Genomic DNA, 12,946 nt, shown 5'->3' with positions numbered 1-12,946 from the left:
TTCTCCCAAGGCAGAGTAAAACTAAAAAATAAAAATAAACCCAGGCGCAGTGGCTCACACCTGTAATCCCAGCACTTTGGGAGGCTGAGGTGGGCAGATCACCTGAGGTTAGCAGTTGAAGACCAGCCTGGCCAACATGGTGAAACCCTGTCTCTACTAAAAATACAAAAATCAGCCAGGTGTGGTGGCACCCATCTATAGTACCAGCTACCAGGGAGGCTGAGGCAGGAGAATCACTTGAACCTGGGAGACGGAGGTTGCAGTGAGCCAAGATTGTGTGACCGCACTCCAGCCTGGACGACAGAGCGAGACTCCATCTCAAAAAGTAAAATAAAATAAAAATAATAAAAATAAAGCATAAGTTTTAAAGTCTGGATAAAAAACAGTTAGAACTCACTACCTCTACTCCTACTCCACATAATGAAGGCACTGCCTCCCTCCAATCCAACAGAAGACAGGAGCTTTGCTCTCTGGAGAAAATGAACCAGTGAGGTTCCAGGCACGGGGAGGCAGGGGTGAAGCACTGTACTGGCCACAGGAGGATTCAGTGAAAGCTGACTCTGATGCTACTGCTGTAAAATGCACTGTGTTCAGCAACTGATGGAAAAACAAGAAAGACATTTGGCTGTGTCTGTTCAACGGGCCCACTATAAATTATGGTTCTTTAATCACAGTCATCCAACTCCTTTCTGGAAAGAGCTATGGAAATGATAGAAAAATCTAATAAATCTCTTTACTATGAAAGAAATTGTCAATTCTCTACAACTCGTTTGTTAAAGTAAGTTTTGGCAACTGCATAACAGCATGATATGATGAACTGAGACCCCTTACAGTTTTGGGGCAAGAAATTAAAATATTTTATTTTATTTACTTATTTTTTTCAGGTGGAGTCTCGCTCTGTTGCCCAGATGGAGTGCAGTGGCATGATCTTTGCTCACTGCAACCTCTGACTTTTGGGCTCAAGCGATTCTCCTGCCTCAACCTCCAGAGTAGTGGGGACTACAGGCGCCTGCCACCACGCCTGGCTAATTTTTATATTTTTAATCGAGACGGGGTTTCACCATGTTGGCTAGGCTGGTCTCAAACTCCTGACCTCAAGTGATCTGCCTGCCTCAACCTTCCAAAGTGCTGGGATCAAAGGCGTGAGCCACTGTGCCTGGCCAGTTAAAACATTTTAAGTAGATACCAAAGGAACGTCCACATTTGATTAATTCCAGTAATAGAACACCTTCACAATAATTTTTTAAAGAATAATTTAGATTACATTTAATTGTTTATCTATAAAAGAAAACGTGTGAAAAATTATTACACATGGAGTTATTCCAGAGTACAAAGGTCTGCCCTTGCAGTACTTGAACAGCATGGATTTTCTAGTGTTGTAAAAACTTTTTATGTTGTAAATTATTTAAAGACTTAACTGTCTGGATCAGAAAGAAATAACACCAGAACCCATACATAACGTACACCATCATTATACATCTGGAGAAAGTTACTGTGATGGTTAATAGTGAGTTTCAACTTGTTTGGATTGAAGGATGCGAAGTATTGTTCCAGTGTGTCTGTGAGGATACTGTCAAAGGAGATAAACATTTGAGTCAGCGGACTAGGAGAGGCAGACCCACCCTCAATCTGAGTGGGCACCATCTAATCAGCTTCCAGCATGGCTAGAATAATGCAGAGAAAAGAAGCTGGAAGGATCAGACTTGCTGAATCTTCTGGCCTTCAGCTTTCTCCCATGCTGGATGCTTCTTGCCCTCGAATATCGGACTCGAAGTTCTTCAACTTTTGGACTCTTGAACATATGCCAGTGGTTTGCCGGGGGCTCTTGGGGCTTCAGCCACAGACTGAAGGCTGTACTGTCGGCTTCCCTACTTTTGAGGTTTTGGAACTCGGACTGGCTTCCTTGCTCCTCAGCCTGCAGATGGCCTATTGTGGGACTTCACCATGTGATTGTGTGAGTCAATACTCCTTAAACTCTTCTTCATATACACATCTCTCCTATTAGTTTTGTCCCTCTAGTGAACCCTAATACAGTTCCTATATCCTCAAAGCATTCATATTATTATTCCAGTTACAACTGTGCTATTTGTAAAAGACAACCCTCTTGATGAAATATGTTGAAACATTAAGGTATTACTTACTGGACGCATTTAACAGTGGAGTCATGTGTGCTACTGCTCCAAGGACTACCCAACACCTTCCCCTCCATACCCAACCTTCTTCTGTCACTCACTCCTAGCCACCAGGCCTGAGAATGCCAGAACAAGGTCACCAAGCTTCTCTCTCAGTCACATCAGAACGGTCCAACTTGGCTTCCTTATGCTGTCCTTCTGCCACCTTCATGGCCACAGCTCGGCAAATGGCCCCAAGTTTTATATCCAGAGAACGAACCCCTGTCTCTCTGGTATACCTGTCATCAAAGAAAATTATTTTATTTTTGACTATATACCACTTAAAAAAATAGAGAGAAGTAATGTGATTAACATTTTTAATAAACAGTGTACATTTAAAAGTTCATTACCCTTTCTTGAGTACTAACTTTTCCACACTTAAAACTCCTCATTATTGTTATTTCTTCAATACTTTGATGTATTTTCAGCTACAACAATTTCCTTTATACAGATTATCTTGAATTATAACCCTACACTTAAAAATGAACCCTAGTTCTAGTTCAATTTACATTGCCAAAGTAAACTTGGCAGCATATAAAAAACCATTTACTCCTCGATAATTTGTTGAAGAGTTTTCTTAAACAAAATTTGTCAATTTAGGAAGATTCTAGATAAATTTATTGTATTTGAAATATTGCTGAAAGAATAAGAGAAATTGTGCTCTTTGTGGAACTAAAACAAAAACAAATCTGAGACAGAAATCTGGTTTTCACTAGGCACTTTGCTAACCACCTTTCTTCAGTGTATTTTCACTGTGAAGACTTCTAAAGGAAGAAGGTATGCTAAGTGAAGACAGCACTGTGACTCTGTGGACTTTGTGAAAAAGACGCTATGTATGGTTAAGCAGAGCTGCTTTAAACACATGTACATTAGAATCAAACTCCGTTAAGTCATTCCACAGACCATTATATAGTGAAACCACTTTTGGCCACTCAGCTTTGTATGGACCCGAATGGACAGGATCAGGTGGAGAATGCAGTTTTATCTGAAGAATTGGATTTCACTAAGCCATACATTTGATTAAGTCAGACATACACTGTAGACTTTAGGAAAGCAGATTTTAAAAGTTCTGAGAAAAGACAGATAAAAAGCTCTTAGCTAAACACTCTAATACTCATTTCAGTCAAAGGTATAGAAGGATATAAAGTCTATATTATGCAACTACATATAATTTCAGTAAGGGAGAAAACAGGGAGGCATCTTAACAACTTCTACATTTGGGCTTTAAAAAATTCAGCTTTATAAATACAAAATGGGATATGCCAAGCTTAGCAAAATTCACTGAAAAAGGGAAGAGAATAATCTTTAAAAAGCTAAGAATCTAGAGATACAGTCATAATATAGTCAGAATAAGAAAAGCATGGGCTTCCTATACCATGAACTATTTAGACTCTTATCTGAAACATTGTGTTCAATTCTGGGTGTTTAATTTTAACAGACACATTGATATACAGGATTCTTTCAGAAGAAGACTAATCAGGAGGGTGAGAAGTCTTGAAACTACATCAAGAGGAACGCTACAGAGGAGAGGAATGGTTAGCTTGAAGAAGAGAACACTTAGTGTGCAGACCTGATAGTATTTTATTTTAATGTCAGAAGGGCTGTACAAGGAGGAATTACACTTAGATTCCAGGTGCTCCTATAAGGCAGAAGAAGAAAATTATAGAAAAGTGAATAGAAAGAATATCTTTGTAACAATTATCACTTGAGCTCAGGAGTTCCAGGCCAGCCTGGCCGAGATGGTGAGACGCCCATCTCTATTTTTTTTTTTTTTTTTGAGACGGAGTCTCACTCTGTTGTCCAGGCTGGAGTGCAGTGGCACGATCTCAACTCACCGCAACCTCCACCTCCCTGGTTCAAGCAATTCCCCTGCCTCAGCCTCCCAAGTAGCTGGGATTACAGGTGCACACCATCACTCCCGGCATGCGCCTGTGGTCCCAGCCACTTGGGGGCTGAGATGGGAAGATGGCTTGAGCCTGGGAGGCGGAGGCTGCAGTGAGCCAAGATCACGCCACTGCACTCCAGCCTGAGTAACAGTATGAGAACCTCTTTTTAAAAAAAAATAAAAAATAAAAAGAATTATCTTTGTTACAATTAGAATTACCCATGAAGAGGTAGTTATTAGCTAGCATGAAGCATACTGGGACTGGAAGTATTCAAGTAGGTGAGTTATACTTGGAGATAAGAAAGACTAGAACATTAGGGTCTATGACTGTGACATATCTCAAAAGATGAAAAATTGAAATGTTGGCCAGGCGCGGTGGCTCACACTTGTAATCCCAGCACTTTGGGAGGCCGAGGCGGGCGGATCACGAGGTCAGGAGATTGAGACCACGGTGAAACCCTGTCTCTACTAAAAATACAAAAAAAATTAGCCAGGTGTGGTGGCGGGCGCCTGCAGTCCCAGCTACTCGGAGAGGCTGAGGCAGGAGAATGGCGTGAACCCGGGAGGCAGAGCTTGCAGTGAGCTGAGATTGCGCCACTGCACGCCAGCCTGGGTGACAGAGCGAGACTCTGTCTCAAAAAAAAAAAAAAAAAAAAAAAAAAAAAAAAAAAAATTCAAATATTGATACTCTATGTCCTAAGTTTGGTAACTCACTAAATATCCAAAATCGTGCCTGGAATAGTGCATACTTGTGCTGTTTTTAAAAACAATATCAAAACTAACAAAACTGCTCAGATATTTCCTCATGTCCATAGCTTTTAAGATCTGATATTTTGAATTTTTTTTTTTTTGAGACGGAGTCTCGCTCTGTCGCCCAGGCTGGAGGGCAGTGGCACGATCTCGGCTCACTGCAAGCTCCGCCTCCCGGGTTCACGCCATTCTCCTGCCTCAGCCTCTCCGAGTAGCTGGGACTACAGGTGCCTGCCACCACGCCCAGCTAATTTTTTTTGTATTTTTAGTAGAGACGGGGTTTCACTGTGGTCTCGATCTCCTGACCTCGTGATCTGCCCACCTCGGCCTCCCAGAGTGCTGGGATTACAAGCGTGAGCCACCACGCCCGGCCGATATTTTGAATTAACAAGCATACATAAAAAAGGAAATAGGTAACAATTGGGAAATAAAAATAATGATCACTCTTCAGAATCATTATTATTCAGATAAACTCCGGATTTTTCTCTATCCCTCATATTTTACAGATGGGGAAGCTATCAAAAACGTTAAATGACTTATTGAAAGTTACCCAAAGGCATCATGGGTGTTATCTGGAATAATGATATTGTTGGAAGACTCAGACATACAAGTCACTTAATTTATTTCTCCTGGCATTATCCACACCATAAATCACAAGACAAATTAAGAAAAGGAAAGACTAAGGTAAGACTCAGTCTTACTGTTTTGTATATAAATCTAAAACAGATCCATAAGAAGGTACAGATCAAAAGACAGTCTGGCCAAACTCTAAGTCAAAGTTCAAAATAGAGAGATACTTCACATCTCTTAAAAACAGTAGTTACTAGAAAAGGGCCGCATGAGGAGAGCTTGGCAGCCTGACATGACTTGCTGGATGATGCAATGGATCTGTAATACTGAGCTAGGAAAACTGTAAGAGGCTGTGGTGGATATAAATTCTCAACAGAGTATATTTTCCATTCAAACAGGGAATCTGTAAATTAGACTAAGCAATACTCTATTCAGGTAATTTACACACTGCTTGCTACAGGCTTAAGCATTTGGTAGTAAACTTGGGAAGGTACCTTCTCTATTGTTCCAGTGTTAATTCTGAAGATCAAAATTCTAAGGATTTTAAAAATCTCTCAGCCAAAGAGAAGAAAACTGAGTAACTTAAATCAGATTATCTGAAAGTAGCATATCATCTCTTAAGAGAATTCGACAACTTTCAAGATCCTGGGCATAAAAAGTGTCTCTATATTTGCCATGTATTTGGTTTTTAAATGATCAAATTAACCCCTTATATTGCTATTGTGGCAAAGCATAAATTTCAGCTTTAGCTATAACAATATTCCACATGGTTTCTCTGTAAACTTCTGCCTAGCATAGAGAATGGTGTAAATCAATAGTTATGATAACACTTGCTGGAAGTTGTTGAAGAAAGAGAAATGGATGCTATGGGATGCCAATAAAATAATCTCCTTTTCAGGAGACTGTGGCTTATCTCAAAAGATGAAAAACTCAAATATTGATACTCTATGTCCTAAGTTTGTTAACTCAGTAAATACTCAAAACTTGCCTGGAGTTAATGAAGCCTCAGGATGGCTAACTAACCTGGTGATGATATCAAGAGTGGTGACCTGGGGTATCTGAATCTGCTGAGGAGTCAGCCCATGTTGTTCCAGCTGCTTGGGGATCAAGTGCCTATGGGCAATCTCTATCTTCTCCTCCTGTGCATACCCTGGAAAAGAAGAGATCTTGTTTCATAATTATTTACATGGCTCCCATAATGCCATGCTTTTTTTTTTTTTTGAGACAGAGTCTCGCTCTGTCACCCAGGCTGGAGTGCAGTGGCATGATCTCGGCTCACCACAACCTCCACCTGTCAGGTTCAAGCGATTCTCCTGCCTCACCCTCCCGAGTAGCTGGGATTACAGGCATGCCTGGCTGATTTTTGTATTTTCAGTAGAGACAGAGCTTTGCCATGTCGGCCAGGCTGGTCTGAAACTCCTGGCCTCAAGTGATCCACCAGTCTCAGCCTCCCAAAGTGCTGAGATTACAGGCATGAGTCACTGCTCCCAGCCAGTGCCATGCTTTTTTAATGAATCAAATGTAGATTAAATGGATCTTAGATTTAGAACAAATTTAAGTATTATTTCAAATGAGACTATAATTACAATAAAGAAATTTATTCTGGCCAGGCACATTGGCTCACGCCTGTAATCCCAGCACTTTGGGAGGCCAAGGCGGGCAGATCAGTTGAAGTCAGGTGTTTGAGACCAGCCTAGCCAACATGGTGAAACTCTGTCTCTACTAAAAAAAATACAAAAATTAGCCTGGTATGGTAGCACATGCCTGTAGCTCCAGCTACTCGGGAGGCTGAGGCATGAGAATTGCTTGAACTTTGGAGGCGGAAGTTGCCGTGGGCTGAGATCACGCCACTGTACTCCAGCTTGGGCGACAGAGTGAAACACCATCTCAAACAAACAAACAAACAAATGAACAAACTGTTTAGGTATGGAAAATGTTTACGTATGGAAGATAGTTAAAACTATTATCTAGTGACAAAAACGCTCTTCTTTTGACGCAAACTTGAGTCAGGCTCCTCTGAGTCCTCTGCTCAACTAGGCCAATGTCGGCCTTCCCTCTGTCTTCGTAAAATCCAATTTGAGCAAGAATCCTGCTACGTCAGGTTAGCAAAAATGACCCATACCCATACGTATCTGTTCTCACTTCTAACCCAGTATCTTTTCACCCTGGCCTCCCTTCAGCAAGAGTTCTGTTGTGTCCTTCTAGTGAGAATCCCTCGTAACCCCAATGTTTCCTCTTAGAATCTTTCCCTCTACTGATTCCCCATTCACTCTCCTGTCACTGCAAAACCCCATTGCAGTGTTTCTTATACCTAGTCTCCCACGTTGAATAAAGTAATCCTTACCACCTTTAATAAGCGTCATGAGTAATTTTTTAACACTAGCTAAGGAAAAAAATCTGTTCTTTTTTTTTTTTTTTTTTTTTTTTTGAGATGGAGTCTCGTTCTTTCGCCCAGGCTGGAGTGCAGTGGCGCGATCTCGGCTCACTGCAAGCTCCGCCTCCCAGGCTCACACCATTCTCCTGCCTCAGCTTCCCAAGTAGCTGGGACTACAGGCAGCCGCCACCGCACCCAGCTACTTTTTTGTATTTTTAGTAGAGACGGGGTTTCACCGTGTTAGCCAGGATGGTCTCGATCTCCTGACCTCGTGATTCGCCCGCCTCGGCCTCCCAAAGTGCTGAGATTACAGACATGAGCCACTGTGCCTGGCCAGAAAAAAATCTATTCTTTAATGGCTCTAATCATATGTAATTCATATATGCTGGATATGTTTTAGAAATAGCTGTCAGACCTGAGAAGGAGGTTTTAAAAACAGTGTGATAGAATACCTAGATTATAAGGAGAAAAAATTAGTGATGCCTGTTAAAAGAAAAACTCTAGATAAATTAAATTTAACAGTTTAATTGAGCAAAGAACGAGTCTCAAATTGGGCAGCTCCCAGAACCAGAACAGGTTCAGAGAAACTCTGGCATACGGTTAGATAATATTTATGGACAGAAAAAGGAAAGTGACATGCAGAAAACAAAGAGTGTACAGAAACAGCGGGATTGCTTACAGCTTGGTGTTTGCTTTATTTAAACAGTTTGTTAACAGCTGACTTCCTGTGACTTGCTGAAAATCTGTGATTGGTGTAAGAATAGTGTGTTTACACATCTAGTTAGGCTGAAGTTTACTTTGTAAGGGGAAACCTTTAGGCCAAACTTAAAATATTCATATGTAAGGAGGCAGACTTAGGCTAAATTTGTGCCCAATTTGCCTGACTTCCTCTTTTACTCAGGAGAGTGTGAAAGGAAAGTAAATCTCAGGACCCCCAAATCACTAAGCAAAAGGGAAGAGACAAGCTGGGAACTGCATCACACAAACCTGCCTCCCATTTTGTTCCCAAATAAGATAGCTACAAAGACAAAAAAAGCTACATACCTCCCTCACAATCCCCCCACTTAGAAATTCCTTGTGGGCCCCAAGATCTTTACCCTGTAACACTTCTGTTGAATTTCACCCCAACCATGTAAATTGATAGCTTATTCTTTACACATACAGGACAAAGGACAGAACTCAAAGTCATCCCTCTGCTCACCTGAGACAAATGCATATCTGATGGCTTCCTGTGCGCTATGTTTATTTTATCTTACGTAGAAATGCAGATTCACTAGGCTAGACGAATGCGTAAGTGACTATTCCTCTGCTCCCCTCTCACAGGTGAATGGCTGATCAAGGACTCAAAAGAACGCAACCATTTGTCTCTTGTCTACTCATACCTTTTAAAATTTCTTCCTCTTTCCTCAATATCTGTCCATTCCCCTTTAAATACTGAAGCCCTCAAAATCATCTCTGGAGAACATTGCCAAAATAAACTTCTCAACCGGTTGAGACCTATCTCAGATACTTTCTGGTTTTCAAAAGCATAAAAAGACATATAGAATTTAAACAGCATCAGAAATACTGATCAATATTCTGGCAGAAAATAATTTCTGGTAATCACTACACAGATGAACCTCCGAGGCAAACTGGTGAGTCCATGGAAGGACGAAAATTACAATTAAGAGCTTTGTAGCTATCAAACCTCATCTTCTTACCCTAACTTCAGAGCAGGGATTCTATTGCCCACATCCAGGGCCACTTTCAAAAATAATTAGAGCTGTTTCTCCTTTATTCTCCCCAACTAAAAGATTTTCTGTATCAATCCTAGGACTATAATTCCTACCAACAAAGTATGACTGGGAATGGAAATAGCTGTGATGTGACACATTATTCCTGGGAACGTGAAGTCACAATGGGATGAACCATGGGAGGAATGTACACTGAGAATTGTTCTTCAATAATAATTTCTGACGAGAAGAACTACAGATGTCTGTAGGCAATCCAGGAATAGATTACATAGAGTTCATTCCACATGACTAGGTAACTGTCATCTTTAGGTGTGATATAGCATGATTATGCTTTTTAAAAGTGTATATTTTTTGTCGATAGATACTGAAACATTTATGAAAAGATGATGATGTCTGGAATCTGCTTCAAAATAATCAGAGGTTGGGTAGGGGAGAATGGGAAGCAATAGATGAAACAAGATATTAAAGGTGGGTGATGAGTCCACAGAATTCATTATACTATCTTCTCTGCTTTTGCTATGGTTGAAATTTTCCACAACAGAAAATAAAGATAAAATAACATAACTAAAATCAGCTCTGAAAGCCACACACAATTAATACTATTATGATACTGTAAAATATATATTTGGCCTTCATCTCTTTGTTTCCTGACATGCAACTCCTAAAATCCTTGGAATCACCAAAGTGATAAGTATCATTTTGTATGTTAGTGATTGACTGGTGGCTGGCAGTCCCTCCACAGCTTCAGGATGGGGGCTGGTCACAGGAAAGACCAAGGCATGATTACAGGGCTGAGGACTTGTCAGTTCCCCACCCCAATCTCTGGGGAGGGGAGAAGGGCTAAGAGTTGAGTTGATCACCAATGGCCAATGATTTAATCAATCAGGCCTATGTGACAAGGCCTCCATTAAAAACCTGAGAGGACTGAGGTCAGGAGGCCTCCAGGAAGGTGAATATGAGCACACCCCGGTGCAAGAAGGCTGGTGGACCCTGACTCCACTGGGATGGAAGCTCCTGTGCTGTTTGTTTGTATTCTTTAAAATATTCTTTTAATAAACCAGTAAATGCAAGTAAAGTGTTTCCCTGAGTTCTGTGAGCTACTCTAGCAAATTAAGCAAACCTGAGGAGGGGCTTGTGGGAACTCCAATTTATAACTGGTTGGTCACACGTTCTGGAAGCCAACTCACGACTGACATCTGAAGGGGGAGGCAGTCTTGTGGGACTGAGTGCTCAACCCGTAGGATCTTATACACATTGTCAGAATTGAATTAGAGGACACACAGCTGTGGTCGGCTGCTGAAGAACTGCTTGCTTGGCGTATGGAGAAAAAAACCCATGCATTTGGTTAGAGGTGTTCTGTGTTGTGAGAGTACAGTAGGATAAACTGAGCTTACTTTTCCTCTATATCCTCAACTATGGAAATTAAATCTGTGATAAAGGCAAACTTGAGAAAAGTGTCAGGACACAGAAGAAAAAGGGCTTTAGAGACATGAAGGGGATAAATACGGGAAAAATTAAGAGATACAATTCATAACTGGTTAATATAACTAAAGAAGAGGTCTCAGTAAATTAAAATAGGGAATAAAGAAACAAAAATATTCTAGAAGACCCTGACACTATAGTTTGAAAAGATTTAGATTCCTCCTCCTGTGCAATAAAAATGAGAATGTCATTAGAATAACACCTATAGAATTTTCAAGCAAAATTATCACTAGTTTAAAATATTTTACAATCTTGAATACACCAAATATATGTAATATATATAAGATATGATGCATAATAACAAAACGAACACCTGTGAACCTACTACCCCTTTGTGAAGACATTTGCTTATCTATTTAGACCAGTGGTCACAAAAGTGGAAAATGACCCACCACGAAAGTGCAAGTAGAAAATATTAGTATTTGTATTTATCTTTTTTATTTATAAATACCAGAAAAAAATAGCTTGTAAATATTTAATATCCAAAATGGAATTGATGTCTTCACTTGGAAGAAGTTCCATAATGTCGAAGGCTGCCTGTGGTGCCCTCACTTATCTGCCTTAACTATAATTACAGCACATTGCTGTCCATGTGTGCTGTGAAAAGAAAATATATTTGGCCCCCAAAATCACTAGACTAGAGGGAAAAGTCAAGCTGGGAACTGCTTAGGGCAAACCTGCCTCCCATTCTATTCAAAGTCACCCCTCTGCTCACTGAGGTAAACCTGATTGCCTCCTTTGGAAAGGCCAATCAGAAACTCAAAAGAACACAAGGGTTTGTCTCTTATCTACCTGTGACCTGGAAGCCCTCTCTCCAGAGAGCTGTCTTGCCTTTCCAGACCAAACCAATGTTCACCTTACCTTACATATGCTGATTGACGTCTCATGTTTCCCTAAAATGTATAAAATTAAGCCGTGCTCTGACCACCTTGGGCACGTGTCATCAGGACCTCCTGAGGCTGTGTCATGGGCGTGCATCCTCAACCTTGGCCAAATAAACTTCCTAAATTAACTGAGACCTGTCTCAAATGTTCTGGGTTCACAGAGCCTAATATTACAAATGGGTGGAGTGTTTTAAAAAGATTCCTGCAAAATATCATTAAAAAGGGTATAGGCAAAGGTATGAACCACAAGAAAATAACAGAGTTGACACTTTTATTTATATAATAAGCTGGGACAGACATATTATAAAGTAAAAACAATTATCTAATTAGAACACAGTGCTTTCATTTAAAATATAATTACCTTTTAAAACTGATTTCATTTTACATAAAGTACATGATATGAGCACACTGGTACATATATATTATGTATCTATTATATATATCCTTTGTTATGGACTGAATTGTGCCCCCTCAAAATTGACAGAATCCCTAACCCCCTCCGCTCTGTCTCAAAGGCAGTCAGGGTGAAGACTGCATTTGGAGACAGGGTGTTTAAGAAGGTAATTAAGGTTAAATGAAGGTAAGAGTGGGCCCCTAGTCTAATATAACTGGTACCCTTATAAGAGGAAGGAGGAGACCCCAGGGATGCATGCACACAGAAGGTCTCCCGAGGACACAGCCACAAGTCGGTTGTCTGTAAGCCAAGGAGAGAGGCCTTAGGAGAAGCCAAACCTATAGACACCTTGATCTTGGACTTCTAGCGTCCAAAACCATGAGGAAATAAATTTCTCTTTGGTCTTCAAAGCTACCCAGTCTGTGGTATTTTGTTATGGCAGTCTTAAGAAATACATTGTAATACATTCTGACCGGGCGCGGTGGCTCATGCCTGTAATACCAGCACTTTGGGAGGCCAAGGCGGATGGATAACGAGGTCAGGAGTTCGAGACCAGCCTGGCCAACATGGTGACAGCCCATCTCTACTAAAGATACAAAAAATTCGCCAGGCGTGGTGGCACACGCCTGTAATCTCAGCTACTCGGGAGACTGAGGCAGGAGAATTGCTTGAACCTGGGAGGCAGAGGTTGCAGTGAGCCAAG

General features: G+C 40.8%; 1 protein-coding gene across 1 annotated transcript in view; it reads right to left on the bottom strand.

The window, feature by feature from the left end:
* Positions 1-12,946, bottom strand: part of LOC100592765 (lon protease homolog 2, peroxisomal-like) — a 116,260-nt gene that overhangs the window by 57,212 nt on the left and 46,102 nt on the right. Inside the window, exons 9-11 of the mRNA XM_030808389.1 lie at positions 8,166-8,202; positions 6,400-6,526; positions 2,279-2,410 (exon numbers count right to left, since the gene is read on the bottom strand). Of these exons, the coding sequence (XP_030664249.1) occupies positions 2,279-2,410; positions 6,400-6,526; positions 8,166-8,202 (296 nt within the window). The remainder of the gene's footprint in view (positions 1-2,278; positions 2,411-6,399; positions 6,527-8,165; positions 8,203-12,946) is intronic.

Source organism: Nomascus leucogenys, unplaced genomic scaffold (assembly GCF_006542625.1).
Source record: "Nomascus leucogenys isolate Asia unplaced genomic scaffold, Asia_NLE_v1 Super-Scaffold_544, whole genome shotgun sequence".
Taxonomy (NCBI): Eukaryota; Metazoa; Chordata; class Mammalia; order Primates; family Hylobatidae; genus Nomascus; species Nomascus leucogenys.
The sequence above is the reverse complement of the archived record's forward strand: the minus strand, read 5'-3'. Positions and strand labels throughout refer to the sequence as shown.